General features: G+C 44.5%; 1 protein-coding gene across 1 annotated transcript in view; it reads left to right on the forward strand.

Moving 5' to 3' along the window:
• The window catches only part of LOC147623504 (uncharacterized), a 47438-nt gene extending 34272 nt beyond the window's left edge, over nucleotides 1-13166 (forward strand). The window contains exon 7 of the mRNA XM_086821673.1: nucleotides 12739-13166. Coding sequence (XP_086677799.1) covers nucleotides 12739-13001 — 263 coding nt within the window. The 3' untranslated portion in view covers nucleotides 13002-13166. The remainder of the gene's footprint in view (nucleotides 1-12738) is intronic.
• Nucleotides 13167-16353: the final 3187 nt, after the last annotated feature.

Genomic DNA, 16353 nt, shown 5'->3' on the forward strand with positions numbered 1-16353 from the left:
ACATCAATAGTCTTGGGGTAGCCCTATGGGCTGGCCCCATCTCTACATGAAAAAACCAACATGCCTACACAAAATGTCTGGCATCTGGTCGCCGACCAAACACACAGAGCACCTGACATCATTCCAGAGGGAGACTCACAGCGCGGACTGGCACTGTTTCATGTGCAGGACAATGCACACCTGACCTTGAATGCATGTGCAGGACAATCCACACCTAACCTCGGACGACTGGAGTGGAACCCTTGCTGACTCGTCCCGGACTGGGCTCACATGGAACCAGTGTTCCACCCCAGGTCCTCTGTCACCAATTGGCCGACCATTTGGTCCATCTCCAGATTTGTGTCTTGTTCACTTGAGGCCAGGCCGGTGTCTCATGTGAAGAGGCCAGTATTTTTGCTTAACATGAACGGGAGCCAGAGTGGTGCCACCCGTGTGTTAGCAGGATGGTGTCGTATGGACGGGAGCCAGACTAGTGCCACCCGTGTATGACCTGGACTATGTTCTATCCATGGGATTGTCACGCCATGGAAGAGCCAGTATTTGTGTCGTGTCTTGCCTATGGGACTGTCACTCCATAGGGAGGCTCGTGCCTGGAACTGTGTTTTACCTATGGGACTGTCACTCCATAGGAAGACCAGGATTTATGTTTTCTGTCGTGCCATTTTTGTGCCCGACAGATGTTTTGTACCTGTGCCATGAACGGGAGATATGTCCATGATACTATTTGCACATGCACTCATGTTTTGCATGTTTGAAACTGTTTTCGCATGACTTGTATTCTTGTGTTTGGCTGCTTGACATGCCACTTACTGAGCGGGGACACTTGCCAGTGAGTTGTGAAGTTTGCTCAATCTTCTGACGAGTTTTGTTGTGTGTGAACAGGTGGTAAGTGTATTGCACTTGTTTGTTTAATAGTTTTATTTTTAACCTTTCATTTTATAAGGTGGTAAGTTCACATTCATTTAAAAGTGGGCACCCACGTGTGGGCCAAGGTGGGGAGGGAAACCCCACACTTAACCCCTTAAGTGTGTGGGGGTGGGTGCATGGCCACCTACCCACACCACACCTTGAAGCTGGCGCCCCCCTGCAAGTGTGGGGAGCCGGCCAGCTGTGGTCGGGTACCTTCTCTCCAACACCTACAAAGAGGCGACGACCACCCTTCTGCCCACCCTCAGACGATTGTGCGCCTGCTCCTCCTCAGGCTGCGCTACCTCCACCTCCACAAGTAGACGGCTGCGTTTGTTCTCCAGCTCTGCCCTCTCCTCTGCAGGCGGCCATAGCAGGCGGCTATGCTCCTGCAGCCAGGCGGTTTCAGCATCACAGCAGGCGGCTGTGCCTTTTGCAGGTGGCTGCGCTTGTTCTCCAGTAGGCTGTCCTTTACGTTGCAGGCGGCTGTAGCCAGGCGTTTCCTCTCCAAAGGCGGCTGCTCCCTCTGCCCAGCAGCAGGCAGCTGCGACACAACAGGTTGCCTATTGCAGGCGGCTTCTGCACCCCTCAGGTGGCTGCACTTGCTCTCCAGCAGGCCACGCTTGCTCTTCAGCCACCTTCTACTCTCCAAAGGCGGTTGTTTCATCCTTTGCAGGCGGCTGCATCTCCTCCACAACAGGCGGCTACTCCTCTTCTATAGGCAGCTGCGTGGGGCTGCATCTCCTCCACAACAGGCGGCTACTCCTCTTCTATAGGCAGCTGCGTGGGGCTGCACTCCCCTCTACAGGCGGCTGCGTGGGGTTGCACCTCCCTTCTATAGGTGGCTACAGGCAACTCTGCACCTCCTAGGTGGCTACACCTTCTACACAGGCAGCTCCTCCTCATCCTCCTCGACAGGCTGCTGCGTCCTGGTGTCCCTCTCCAGTAGCTGCACACAAACACCTCGGGTATTTGTCTTCCATTTGCGAGCTACAAGTAAGTGAATTCAGATTTAAGTAAAGAACTTTGTTGTAAATCTGATAAAGGATTCTCTCTACTGCTAACACCCGTTCGGTGCCGGGTAGTCCAAGCTTTTGGGGAAACCACGGTCCATGGGTGCCAAGATCGGGAGAGCCAGGCGTTAGTACGGGAGCGCCTGTTTGTGCATGGTCCTGGAACACCAGTGGGGTGCTCTCCGCGGATTCCAGTGAAGGCACAGGACCGTAGAGACTTGACCACTCAAGTGGTTCGCTCTCCTTCGAACATCTACTTCGAATCTCTTGTTTGGTACTGTATTCATCTCAGTTGTACATGGACATTATTTGGTTCATTGAACCCATGGAGCATTGTATTTGTTAAATACTCCCAATAATATATCATATATTGAGGGGGGGGGGTCGGCCCGTTTCGGCCCCAGTGCTGGTGTCCTTCTATCAACATTTCATTTCATTTCATTTTCAGTTGTTATTAAGTTGTCCATTCAAATTGTGATATTTAAGTTGTGCTATTACGCATGTGGGTGTCCAATGGAGTCTATTCCCACTCGACGGGTCGGTTTCATTGGTATCAGAGCACAGTTATTTCCCTCTTCTTAGTGGGGAAACGAACCTGTGTATTGGCACCCCGCTTCTAGCACACTTAACACAATGGACAGCCAAGGCAACCCTTTGGAAGTGTCTGTTTCGAGGGGCCCATCAAGTGCCTCGCGTGGTTCTGATGCTTTACAAGGAAGGCACAAGCCATTTGAGAGGGTAAATGATAGTGATTCAAAGGGACAACTGTCTCGAGGAAAGACAGTCATGCTAGAAGAAGAGCCTGATGCAATGAGGGCTGAAATGGAGCATATGAGAAAGCTTTTGCAGGCACAAGAGCAAGAGCTGAAATTTTTGCATGAAGACCCCCATGTGCATAGTGCCATTGAAGCAAGGAAAGCCGATGCAATGGTAGATGTGACTTTTGAGTCCATGGCACGGGAAGTAGGCAAGAAGCCAAGGGAGTTGGCACTTTCTTACCTCCTCGGCAAAGGTGACATCAAAGAGGGGGAAGATGGAGAGCTGAAATTGAGAAATCCACCTCGCTTAAAGCATGGAGATCCCGCATCAAAGAGGGGGAAGATGGAGAGCTGAAATTGAGAAATCCACCTCGCTTAAAGCATGGAGATCCCGCATCTCAAAGGTTGAGGTCATTTATGCAAAGGGAAGAGGTGACAGTCACCTCTCGTCATGCGTCTTCTCCACAAGGCACAAAGGCTGACAGATATATGTATGCTAGTGCTCATGGAGGGCATGATGATCACATGCATTCAAGACATGTATCCCATGGAAGGGGTGACAGGTCTGCCACTAGAAGAGCTTTGCCTTCTGAGTTGTCTCATGGAGAGACATTACCTTGTGCAGGAAAGTCACATGCATCCGATTCTCAAGTTCGTGGAGCACATGCCACCGTGCTTCATGAAACTTCCATGATGGCCCATGGATCCCATGCAGATAGGGCTGCCCCGTTGGATAAGGGGAAAAGAAAAAGAGAGGACCATGAGCCTCATGCCAGAAAGCTCAAGGCATTTAAAGCAGGTGACAAGTCCGTTAAGTTTGATGTTTTTTCATGGAGAGCATGATGCTTCCAAAGTGTTAGCATTTGTGGCACAGTTTGACATTGCTTTTAGCGATGAGGACTTCACTGAGAAGTCTTTTGTACGCCATGCTAGCATGTTCTTGAAGGGGACCGCTGCTCATTGGTGGATCACTGAAAAGATCACCAAAGATCCCATTTGCACCTGGAAGGAGTTTAAGGACAGATCTATGCTCAGTTTTTGCCACCAAATGCGGAGCAAATTCTCACCCAAAAGTGAAATAGACTTGAGCAAAGAGATAATGAAAGTTTGCAACAGTATGTCAACAAGTTTTGGAAAGTGTTGCTTGAGGTAACTCCTTTTATGGAAATCACTGAGGATGAAAGAAAGAGGAAGTTTCGCTCCGGATTGCAACCAGCTTATCGTTCAAGCATTGAATTGCACCCGAAACAGACTTTGCAATAGCTTACAGCCTCTGCTCTTGCTACGGAGCAATTGGTGCTCAAAATTAAGCAAGATCAAGGCGGTTCAAAGAGGAAAGACAAGGCTGTCCCAAATCTGCAAAAAGGTGGACAACCACCTAAAAAGAACTTCCGGGAAACCCACAAGGGAGCTAAAGCTGAAAATACCTCATCTAAAGATCAGGGCCCAAAGAAGAACAAATTTGGCTTGACCCCGGAGCAAAGAGAGCGATATGCCAAGGAGGGAATTTTTTTTTCTTGTGGTAGCAAAGAGCACATGTTTCGACAATGCCCTGACCGCAAACCTAAGCACGAGGACAAGCAGACTAAGGCTAATGTACATGCAGTTCCTGATGTGCAGGGAAACACAAAACATGATGCAAAAGAGCGGATGGTCTGCAAGGCTTGGGGTCAAATCAAGGATCAGCCCGCCTTATTCATGTTTGATGACTGTGCAACCGATAACTTCATCTCTTTACAAATGGCAGCTGCCTTGGGTATTGAGGTTGAGAACATGGGACCTCAGATTGAAGCTGAAGCTGCCTTTGTTGGTAAAGAGGTGCAGGTTACCCCACTGATAGGGAAGTTGCGCATACATATCCAGGGCTACCTTGATAATGAACATTTCTTAGTTGCACCACTAAATGGATGTGATGTATTGTTGGGCAAGCCATGGCATCATAGGCTTGAGCCCCGCGAAGAGTACAAGATCAACATGATTTCTTTTATGCATAGAGGCCGCATGCATTTCATTGATGCTGGCAAAGAAGGGGATTCCATCCCACTTGTATCTCACATCTAAATTAATAAAGCAATGAAAAAGAGTCTTTCTGCGTACTTGGTTTTTGTTCGTGATAGCATTGTACCAAGTCATCATAATGTGCATGCTATGACTTACGATAGGCTGAATTTTCTTCATGCATTCAACGACTGTTTTGCTGATGCATTGCCAGGTGAATTACCTCCCCAAAGGCCCGAGGATCATTGCATAGATCTTGTGCCAGGTAGTTCTCCACCTAACAAACCCGCATACCATGTGAATGCCGCACAACAAGAAGAGATCATGAAGCAGGTAAATGAGCTTTTAGAGAAAGGTTTGGTTCAGCCTAGTTCCTCACTTTATTGCTCTCATGTACTTCTTGTTTCAAAAGAAAGACGGGTCATTCCGCATGCGTGTGGACTATAGAGCAGTGGTTATCACCAAATACGAGTGGTGCCACAAGATGTCCATAAAACTGCATTCAGGACAACCTTTGGATTATATGAATTTTTGGCGATGCCTTTTGGTCTCACCAATGCTCCTGCCACATTTAATCGTATGATGGATAGGATATTCCGACCCCATCGTAAATTCACAGGTGTATTCTTTGATGACATCTTGGTTTTCTCCAAGAATGAGCAAGAACATAGAACTCATTTGGTCACAATGTTCGAAGAGTTACGGAAGCATAAACTTTTCATTAATGCCAAGAAAAGTGAGTTCTTCCTTTCAGAGATACATTATTTCGGACACATTGTATCCAAGGATGGAGTAACAATGGATCCTGCAAAGATAGAGACCATTTGGAATTGGCCAGAATTGCAAAACGTACATCAAGTACATAGTTTTCTGGGATTATGTTCATATTATAGGGGTTTCATAAGGCATTTTGCTATGATAGCCACCCCTCTACATGATCTCACAAAGAAGAAAACCACTTTCAAATGGACTTCAAAAGAACAGGATGCTTTCTTGCAACTCAAGCATGGTATCATATGTGGACCTGTATTGATTGTTCCTGACTTGCAAAGGTCATTCGTAGTAGAATGTGATTCTTGTGGCGATTGTATAGGGGCTGTCCTAAATCAAGAAGGGCATGCAGTTGTATACGAGAGCTGTTGTTTGCATGATGCTGAGCTTCATATGGATATCTATGAGAAAGAGCTCTTGGCTATAATTCATGTCTTAAAGATATGGAAACATTATCTTCTTGGGGCTGAATTTGTAGTCAAGACAGATCATCAAAGCTTGAGATACTTTCTATCTCAAACAAAGCTTTCGGAGAAGCAGATGAGAATGGCAAACTTTCTTTCCATGTTTCATTTTCAGATTGTGCATACTCCAGGAAAGAAAAATGTGGTGGCCGACTTGCTTAAACTAAACAGCCTGTGCTCTTATACCATATTAGCAAAATGGATTAGAGAGGTTAAACTCTTGAGAGCTTCACGATTCATGGTGGATCAAACAAGCACATAAGTATAGTTACCATACGTCTTTAAAACGGGAAGTATTATACGAGTTTTATACTTTTAAAAACCTTTTTTATTTTTGGAAAAGTTTTTAAAATAAGTTTTTTATTCATTAAAATTTTTTAGCTATAAATGTGGCTCTTATATATAGTTTTTGAGCTTAGGAACCACAGATTTCATGTATAAAAGTTAAACTTGTGCATAAAAACTCAAGAGTGAACAATTTAAAGCCTATGGCTATTATAATTCATTAAATCACAATGGTAATACATTCACATGGTCCTAGACTCCCATGGGTCTGGTGGCGGCAATGCCATTCAACATTAACTTTAATATTGATTTACGAATGACCATTCAACATTAACCATTCCTGTACATTGTAAACTTTAAAAACCTAAAGAATGATAACTGAAGAACAATCAAGGCGGTAGAGGCTAGAGCTAAGAGACAACAGGTAATATAATCTACCATCCATGATCAAAGTCGAATCAAAATGAAGTTTGGGGTAACTTCCAAGGCCCAAGTGGCAATGGTAAAGACCAAGCAAGTGCAAGTGCTCAAAAACTCAAAAAACTTTGTAGTGTGAGGATGTTGCATCACATGCAACAACTACACAAAACACTACACATAACACAAGTGCCAAGTACAAACGAAATAAAAATAATATCAAGACTCAAGATTGACACTCTAGAGTCTACACATCCATCTCAACATCAGATGCCTTAGCCTCTGAATCTGTAGTGTAAGTAGATGAATCATCCGAATCATCTGTATTTGTAGTGTAGGCGCTTTTGCTCTAGTATCCTCAACTGTCGCACATCTCCACCAGTCAAATCATCGATGTACTACTTCTAGTCATCCTCCAACTCCTTTAATAAGAATTGCCAAAAAAATTTTTGAAAAAAAAAGCTGGCTAAAAAAAATGCATCCCAAAAACTCGGACATTTTGAAACGTACACGTTTTTTATTTTTTCAAAAAAACGTGTTTTTTTGCAACTATGCACATAAGCATGATCAACAATGGTAAACGGATTAGGGAGCTTAATCAAACTCATGGATCATTAGAGGAGGTAAACAAGCAACTTTATTCATAATGGGGTGTCTCTTATATAGGCTGAATACAAAGCATAAGGGGCCAAGTTAACTCCTATGATTTCTCCTAGATTCTCTCCCGGAATATATCCTAGTCCCACTATTCTCTCCATGATTCTAGATCCCTAGATACATGGTGGGCTGATTGGCATCTACGTAGCCACTTGCAAATGTAGAGATTCCTCAGTAACTAAGTTGCTTTTACAATGATGAAAATAACCTTAGATCATTATGACCCTTTCACACATAAATGACTAGGAATATTTGGTGAACATTACCAACACAAGTCCCCCAAGAGCCTAATGGGCAGCAGTGGTGGACCCCTCGCAAGTGTTGTCACCGATGTTGCGGTAGGCATGGTAGGGACCAAAACCCTTTTGGCAATCAGTGTTTGATCCAGAGATGACTGGTCACAATAGCAGTTGGCAAGTTTCCTTGCACATTTTAGTGCTGAGGAGGCGAGGTTGGAATGTTAGCATGAGCAGTGTGTGATGCAAGGCGGTTGTGCAATTTTCAGGATAGTTGGCAACTTGGATGAGGCTGGATATGGTCTTTTCCTTTATTGGGATGACTTTTTGTATGGACACCATACAACTGAGGACAACTGTAGTTTTAGTAGGGGAGAATGTGACACATCTTCGAGTAAGCAGTGGACTACTTTTGTGTGCTATGTTTGAACAGCCAAGGTTTGGGGCCAATGTAGCAGTCCATTGGGTGCCCAGAAATGCCTATGTAAGAAACCTATGGATGGGACACCCTTTGGGCACAATATTGAAGCATTTGAAATATTATTTTTCAGGATAAAAATGGCTGGCCAACCTGAATCCAACTTGGCATGTTCTCCTGGTAAAAAGGGGGATTTGGTGCTTATCACAATTTCTTGAGCACACTCAAGAGCGACCACCTGAGGGTTGATTGGAGGTGCTGTAAATAGATCTACAGCGAAACGTTGGGCTGAGAGCTAGCATCTAACAGCAGTGTTAGGGATGAGATCAAAAATCACGTTTTTCAGTAGCTTTTTGTACTTCAAAAATTCTATCGTAAGCCTTTTCATTGTACATACGTACAGTAGGGTTTAGGGCTACTTCATGTTTGCGCTTGCATTTCTATTACACTGCTCTCTATCTCTCTGTTAACACTTGCACATAGGCACGGATGCTTTAAGGGGGGTGGGGTGGAAAAGCCACACTGGTGCCTGGAATGCCAAACTAGACGAGAGTCCCCTCAGGTGGGAGGGCTCGAAGTGTGCAGCTCCTTGTTGCTGCATATGGTTGGAGTTTCTTGTCAAACACTTTCATATCCCGGGAACATGTGGATAAGGTTCGCTCAAATGGAGGGGATTGTCTCCGCTGGTGGGCTGACGGAAATTGGAATCCTCGATAACCTCATTGCATATATTCGAAACCTCAATCCTACTGATAAGCTCCCATCTCTGGTCAGCGTGGTCACCTGGGGGGTCTGAGAGATACTGGGTCTAGAGAGACACCAAGGCTGAAGTAGGGATGGTCATGATCTGAAAGTGGGCGAACTGAAGTGCTGAGCCGGCATTGTTATCCTCAAAAGAGGAGTGCTAGGCTAGCCTTTGTGTCCAAGGCAATAGTCTCCTGGGTAAAGTGTTTGGTGGGTGCTTGGCTCGACAATGAACAAGCATAAGAATCCTCCACCACGGGGCTCACACCATATTGGTTGAGTACTTTAGGTACGGTTCGGTACGCATACGAGTACGTAAAGTACGCATCGGGATGAGTACTTTAAATACATTCATTTTTTTAAAATAATGTGTATATAAAAAAAACACATATTATAAATCATTCATAATTTAGTAACACTGGAACACAAAGATGCACGAAAAACAATTGAAATTCAAACATGTATGCTATATAAATGTCAAATAAGCTATCAAATGAGCTGCACAGAATACAACATGAAGTCCTGTTGAAGCTGACATCCTAGTACATACTACAAAGTACAAACGCCAATAGCCATATGGCCGGCTCTCACTCATCATCATCCAAGCCTGAAGATGAGGATGATGAGTATTCCCCATTTGTGATATGATTCCCATCAAAATCATATAGTGGCTCCCGCTCCCCCACATCACCTGGTATATCAGTACCCGATCTCTCCTCAACAATGGTAGAGGTCCTAGGTATCTCCTTTGGAAGAGTCTGCTTCTGGTGCTCTTGACCTCCTCTACTGATTGCTCTTGCAGCTCTCCCTCTCAAATGTGTACCACGAGTATACACCCTAGTGCCACTAGAGGTGGAAGGACGACTTTGTTGAGCTAAAGAAGTGAGGGAACTGGTCGTGAGAGCTTGAGACCGAGCTTGAGTGTCTCGTCTATCAATGGCCTCGAGCTCTCTATGAAGCTGTCTCTCTACCAAGACATGAAGAGGCCAAGATATTTATTATGTGGGGCCGCCTCGTGTCACTCCAACCATCTGAAATGATGGTGCAACCAAACTTCTTCCAACCTTCTTTGATAGGTTGGAGAGAAGTCTCAATCCTCTCCTTCTCTTCCTCCAACATGGTGGTCCTTATCTTGTTGTAATCTAAACTTGTGCACCCATCCACACTGCCTACAGTTGCAACAACGGCAATCATCCTCTTACAATAGTCCGTGCGTAGTACATTCAAAGAGAGATTGCACTCAATCCCTTTGGGGCAAGGCGGCACCTTGGGGCAATTATGTGGCAAGACTTATTTGCTGTACTAATTCTTTCTATTTGCTTCTTCCCTTAGTGCTAGGCTTCATTATGGCCGAGTCTGCCTTGCATCTTTGGAGGTTTGACAGAAACTTTGTATGAAGGGCTGTGTGTGAATATATGCTCTTATGTGTGTGTGTGTGTGGAGTGCGTGTGTGAGAGCATATCTTGATACAGAGTACACCCACTACTGGGCACTGATGACGTTAGTGGGGATGTTGTAGTATCTAGTCCATACTATGCATATAATGGAGTTGATAGTTATATAGTCTTGTAGGTTGACTACCATGAGTATAACATGCACATTTCTAAAAGGTGAATTTGGGCATGTTCTTGGATTCATCTAGGTATATATATTGAGGGTCCAGGAAAGTTTCCTATGATTGGGGGAATTTTGGGCATTCAAGGGGAATAATGAATTCCAATAATTAGTAAATTGAATCTTGAAATTGAGGAAAATTTTAAAAAAATGGAGATTAAGTTAGGGGGATTCAAATTGGGGATTAAATTAGGGATGTTCAAGGGGCTGAATTTCTGAAAATGAATCATGAAATTGAGGGAAAATTTAAAAAAATTGGGTTTAAATTAGGGGGATTTAAATTGGGGATTAAATTAGGGATGTTCAAGGGGCTTAATTTTTTAAAATGAATCATGAAATTGAGGAAAATTTTAAAAAAATTGGGTTTAAATTAGGAGGATTTAATTGGGCATAATTAGTTTAATTAAGGGTATTAAAATTAATTTAATTAAGGGTTGAGAGAGAGAGAGAGAGAGAGAGAGAGAGAGAGAGAGCTGTGGCTGCACCTTGGGGCAACGGGTACTACGGCAGTAGTAGTACGGTGCAGGTATGGGATACGCAACGGCAGCACAAAAAACGAGGTGAAGAGGGAAAAAAAAGAGGTACAGAACCCTATCGCACGCAAAAGCGACCCGTTTGGGAATTGTAAAAAAATAGTCCACGTCACCTGATCCGTACGTCGTACGGAACGTACGGATCTGCACTGTGCGTACTGTACGAATCCGTACCAGAACGGAATGCAACTATGGCCCACACCGGCGGCACGTGGCAAGACAGCCTACGATGGCTAGCCAGGTGCTCACTGCGAGGCTTGAGTGGGCCACCGGCCCACCAGCCAGCGGAAGAGGACCTTTTAGAGGTGAAAGCTGTCCCAAAGCTGTCGTGAGAAGCTTGTGAGAAAGGGAGTGGAGATGGTATGCGCCCTCCAATGGGTGGCTGCGGCAGGCGTGCTGTCTTTCTTTGGTAGCTGAATGCGGCATCCCAGCTGGGCTGAGTTCTCAAAGAAGGAAAATCCAGGTTGCTCATGTCATGGAGCGGGGTCTCTCCACTGCCACTCTCCTAAGTGTTCATGTTGCCAAACCAGAGGGTAGTTCTCCTGGAGCCACAAACGCCATGAGGGGTCGACTTTGCGAGGGCAGGAGTTGATGTGCTGTGTCATCTATGATGGCCTGTCACATGTGTTAGATATAATAAATACATACACTTTACATGTAAAGTTGGTAACTTTTGCGCAGATTAAGCGAGGGAGTATAAGTCAAAGGAGTTTCATGTATATATTGCTCAACTGAGCTTGGCTCATGCCCAAAACCTCTTTCTTTTCTTGCTGCCTATTAGAGATTAGCTCTTGGATTGAGCATGCACATGTCTTGCTTATGACATCCCCCTCTGCTAAACTTGATGACGGGATTCCAACCTGGGGTTGTGCCAGTTCCACTCACTCCCCTTGACATGCACCAAGGGTCTGTTCTCCCAAAGCCATAGGTGCCACGATGCGACTAGGTGCCGCGATGCGACTTCCATGACCTTGAGGGGGGGTTGGGGGGGGGAGGGGCGGGGTTTCCATGTGCCACTTCCTCTTCTGGAGGTCCTTACCGCGGTGGCAGTGGTAGCCGCCAATAGGCTGCCACTGTGTGTGTGGAGGGCAGGGGGGTGGGTTTTTCATGCTGGTCATGAGTGGGAGCTCCAGCTCTTCTTTCTCTACATTGCCATACATGTTTGGCATATCTGTTGTACTTCCATTTCTTATTTAGAGGAGGATTTGGCCCAAAGATGCATGGCCCAAAGATGCATGGCCCTTTTCTTACAGGAGGTACGCAGACACGAAGAGATTATTGTGTCTAGACGCAAAGAGATTATTGTGTCTACACTGCAGGTCTCACCTGTGTCTTGGAGTCTGATTTTCTAGGGTTTTCGTTGGCATCACATCTTCCGTCCTGGCATTCTTTTCAGTTCTGAGCTCTGCAGCTAAAAGATTAATAGGTGTGGCATCTGTGGTCATGTCAAACGGCAAAATCTTTTACAATGGTGTGTGCTCGTGGGGGCGTATGTATGTATGCATGCATGCATGCAAGGTGTGTGCACGCTTGTGCGTGTGTGTGTCTTATGTATTTATGTGCGTTTGTGTGTGTGTATGTATGTACATACGAGAGAGAGAGAGAGAGAGAGAGAGAGCGAGAGAGAGATCGACAAAAGACCACAAGGGGTTCATAGTAACACATTGATGATCTGCTAGTACACAAGCCAAGTGACACGTAAGAAACTAAATTTCTCTATAAAGGGGACTGCCTTTGTTGACCTGAGAAGAGTTTCTTTTGATTCTCTGTAAGCCAAAATGAGAGTAGGCCTGCCTTTGTGAAAGGCAGGTCAAAACTAACAAAAGAGATTAAACATAGTAGAAAACCAATTTTGAAAAGAGAGAGAGAGAGAGAGAGAGAGGGAGAGAGGGAGAGAGAGTTCTGAATTGTTGAAAAATTTCAGGCACTGCCAATGTTAGTGACGTGGAAAATCTATTGCATCGCTGGGAGCACATTTTTTTGTCGTGTAACTACTGGGCGAAGTGGGCTGGAATGCCAGAGTTCAAAACTCCTGAGAGGCTTTTTTTATTTCTTCGCAAGCTTTTGCAACGAGCACGGCCCTCCATACGTGAGGTTGCATATCTTCATGGTTTTTTGACTGTTATAGAGGATCTGGCAGCAGTTGTCAGCAAGATAGAGAAAGGGCATGACGACAACTTGTCCTAAAAATAACCTCACCTTGTACATCGACTTTTTAGTCTCTCTCTCCATTGCCACTTACCCAAGAGGGAAAACGTATAGCCACGTCACTTGCATCATCACTTTCATGCAAAACCGGACCTTTCCACAACACCACCCTTTTTGATATATGGGCAAGATATTCTTTCTTTCTTTCTTTCTTTATTTCTTTCTCTCTCTCAATCCCTTTCTCATCTTTAGTACATGCTTACTATTCATTTATTTCTCTCTCTCTCTCTCTCTCTCTCTCTCATTTGCACTCTCTTACTGTGATCTTTATGCAATGAAAGTAGAGAGGGAGAGAGGGTGGGGGGCAGGGGAAGTGCAAAAAAAAAACATGAGGAAGAAGAAAACAATTGGGGTTTTTAGGGTCCAATTATATTTGGCAAGGAATTTGATGACCGAAAACATTTTCCACACACACACACACACACACTCTCTCTCTCTCTCTCTATATATATATATATATACACACATATATATGCACACATTTGTAGTCAGAATTTGGAAATTTTAGCAAAATCTACATCAGAGGGGAGATTATTTTTAACGTGACCACTTCTTTGATGCCCTCCATACTACATGCAAGTTCATCAAGTTGCTCTAATCCTTATTCTTACACCACCAAGTCCAAATTTAGCTCCTATAGAAGGCACATTTTCTAAAACAAATGTAGTTCATTTACAAGATGATGATCTTAAAACAAATCGTACTTCTTAGTACCAATTTTAAAACATTGAAAGATTTTAAGTTATACCCTTGTTTAGAGTAAATGCATTTAGCCACTATCCATACCCTTGTTGAGCTCCACGGTAGGCTTTAAAATCATCTCCTCCACGTTAGAGGGTAAGACTTGAGCTTGTTCTTGAACCCTTGGTGGTTTGCAGGTTGAAGCCTCTCCAATTGCATGAGTGCTCTCCTCTTGCTTTGTATCCACATTACTGTGTTGAGTGGGATTGTTCGGACAAGCCCGTCTCTTACACTCATTAAGTTAAGACTTGCTAGTGGCTTTTGTTCTTGGGTTTGGCTTCATGAGGATGCTCATAAAGGTGCAAACCTTATACATGTCAAGACTTACCTGTGGCCATCCTTGTAAAGGGGCAAACCTTGTACATGTTAAGACTTACCAGTGGCTTTTGTTCGTGCATTGGGCTTGATGAGGATGCAAGTAAGGGGTTATCCTTGTACATGTGATCTATGCAACAATGTGTGTAAAGTGGTGTTAATGGTGGTTGGTTTTACTGTGCAACAGACATACTTTCTTAATGGGACATTAAACCACACATGGTGAGATCGGTTTTCAATGATAGCATTGCATCAATTGCCTAGCTCCTAGAGCATTATCCCTTGTCTACAGTGACCCTTGGTAGACGAGGTGCATATTGTCGGCATGCATGATTTAATGGCTTAGGATTTGACCCGGGGAGCTCTGAGCTTCCAAGGGCTTATGTAAACAGTCTCTTGCCCTTTTCTCTCCTCATCTCCCAGAGGAATTTGAGAGTGAGTCCGTTGGTTCATGGGAGTCACTTGTGAAAGGGGTAGTTGAGGTGATAGCATTGCTAAGGTAGGCGAGCACACGGTTGTTGCATTATTGGGGTTAGTTTTGTAGCAATGAGTCCTATTGTGGCTTCCTAATCTCATAGTTCAAATACCTTCTTGTCTCAATCTCAGGTATTCCATACTAGTAATTAGCATGACATATAGGGTGCCAAACCAACTTCCATATGAGATACACATGCAGTTGGCTCGTATTCTCTCTTCCCATCCCAACTCTCCATCATTTGGTCATTTGGTGCGAAAGTGTTACAGTGAGCTCTTCGATTGTCAGTGGGATCTACTCTTGGACGAATGCTCTATGGGTGTTCTTTTGGCCATTGGGGTGATGATGAGTAACCAAGGATATACTCTGAATTGAGCAACAAAGCTTCTTTGGGTAGAGGTTAGATAATCAGGTGCACGATCCTTGAAGAGCTCGTTTGTTAAAGTCAAGAGCTTATCTTAGCCTTGCTGAAGCATGTGTCTTTGGGTCTTGTCTTGAAGGTGCAATCTACAACTTCCTTATATGGCTGTACTAGCTTGTTCGTTGTATCCTCACTCCATTGTTACGTCGGAATGCTCCTTGCTAAAGGGTGAAGGGAGAGCTCTCGTTGCCTAAATGGAGGCAAGAGAAAGATAGTCCTTCGCGATGGTTCTCTGGCACAAAGGCAAGAAAGAATGCAAGAAGAGAGAAGAAGGAGATCTCACAAGAAAACTATTGCAAGGAAATGATTGTCTTGCTTATTGTAAAAAATGACTTACATACAAATGATTTGGTTTTCGTACTAGATCGGCTAAACGTAAAAGTGGTCCGACCTGTATTACTAGTCTTAAGGAACTATGTACGCTAAGTTCGTATACTTTATTTGACATTAAGCGCATGGTAAGAATGCTTTATATGTTCTAGTGTCGTCTTGCAAAAGTTAAGTGTCCATTCGTGCGAGTAAGATGGTGAAGCGCCTTATGGTGGTAAGTAGGGCAACTGAAATGATGTTCACTAACAGAGTGGTTAACATATCCCCCTTTCTAATGGTGATCGCGTCCTCGTGTCACCTAAGTCATTGGTGAAACTACTGTTGGGAAGTGGATGGTGTGGATGGTTGAGGAGACGCCATGGAGTTGGTGACTCCTTAAGGTTAAGTAGTTAGTTCGAGACCGATCTGCCAAGTAGATGCACTATAAAGTGATGGGAAGCTTTGGGTAGTCTTGATGGCAAGCAGCTTGTCAAGGAGCCATGGAAAGTGATAGGCGATGTAGAGGTTCTTTATGTCGGGTCTTCGTGGGTTGTGGAAGTGGCGTTAACTCTTCAACATTGGGTAGTTTGTAGAAGTAGTCCACACCAGATGGAATGAGTATCAAGACAACTAGGTAATGATTCACATGGGTAGATGGTGGTTTGGATCTTCATGACACATTAAAAGAGTACGTCTCGGTCTCATAGCGTAATGTGGGGAGATGAGGTGTCTTCGTAGTGAAAACGTTGGCCAAGGCGAAGTTGGGTTGGTGCGATGAATTGGAGTCAAAGCAGAAGAGACATGCATGAAAGCTTGTTGGAGGTATCTGCAAGGTCGAGGGTTCTCTAGGTGATGGATTGTACCATGGGCCAAATGTGTCTGCCATGGTCCCCACATCCAAAGATGTACCTGGAGGATTGACATTGACGAGGTTAATTGTAGGTGTATGTGTTTGTGCATGATGTGAGAAGTGAAATTTTTTTAATGTCCGTGGTGGCGAAATAAGCAAGTGACGTGCATGTGCAATGGAAGGCGTGCACGTGTGTGCTTCTCCAACAGAATGACTTCTC

Source organism: Cibotium barometz, chromosome 27 (genome assembly GCF_041138505.1).
Source record: "Cibotium barometz isolate CiBa-2024 chromosome 27, ASM4113850v1, whole genome shotgun sequence".
Classification (NCBI taxonomy): Eukaryota; Viridiplantae; Streptophyta; class Polypodiopsida; order Cyatheales; family Cibotiaceae; genus Cibotium; species Cibotium barometz.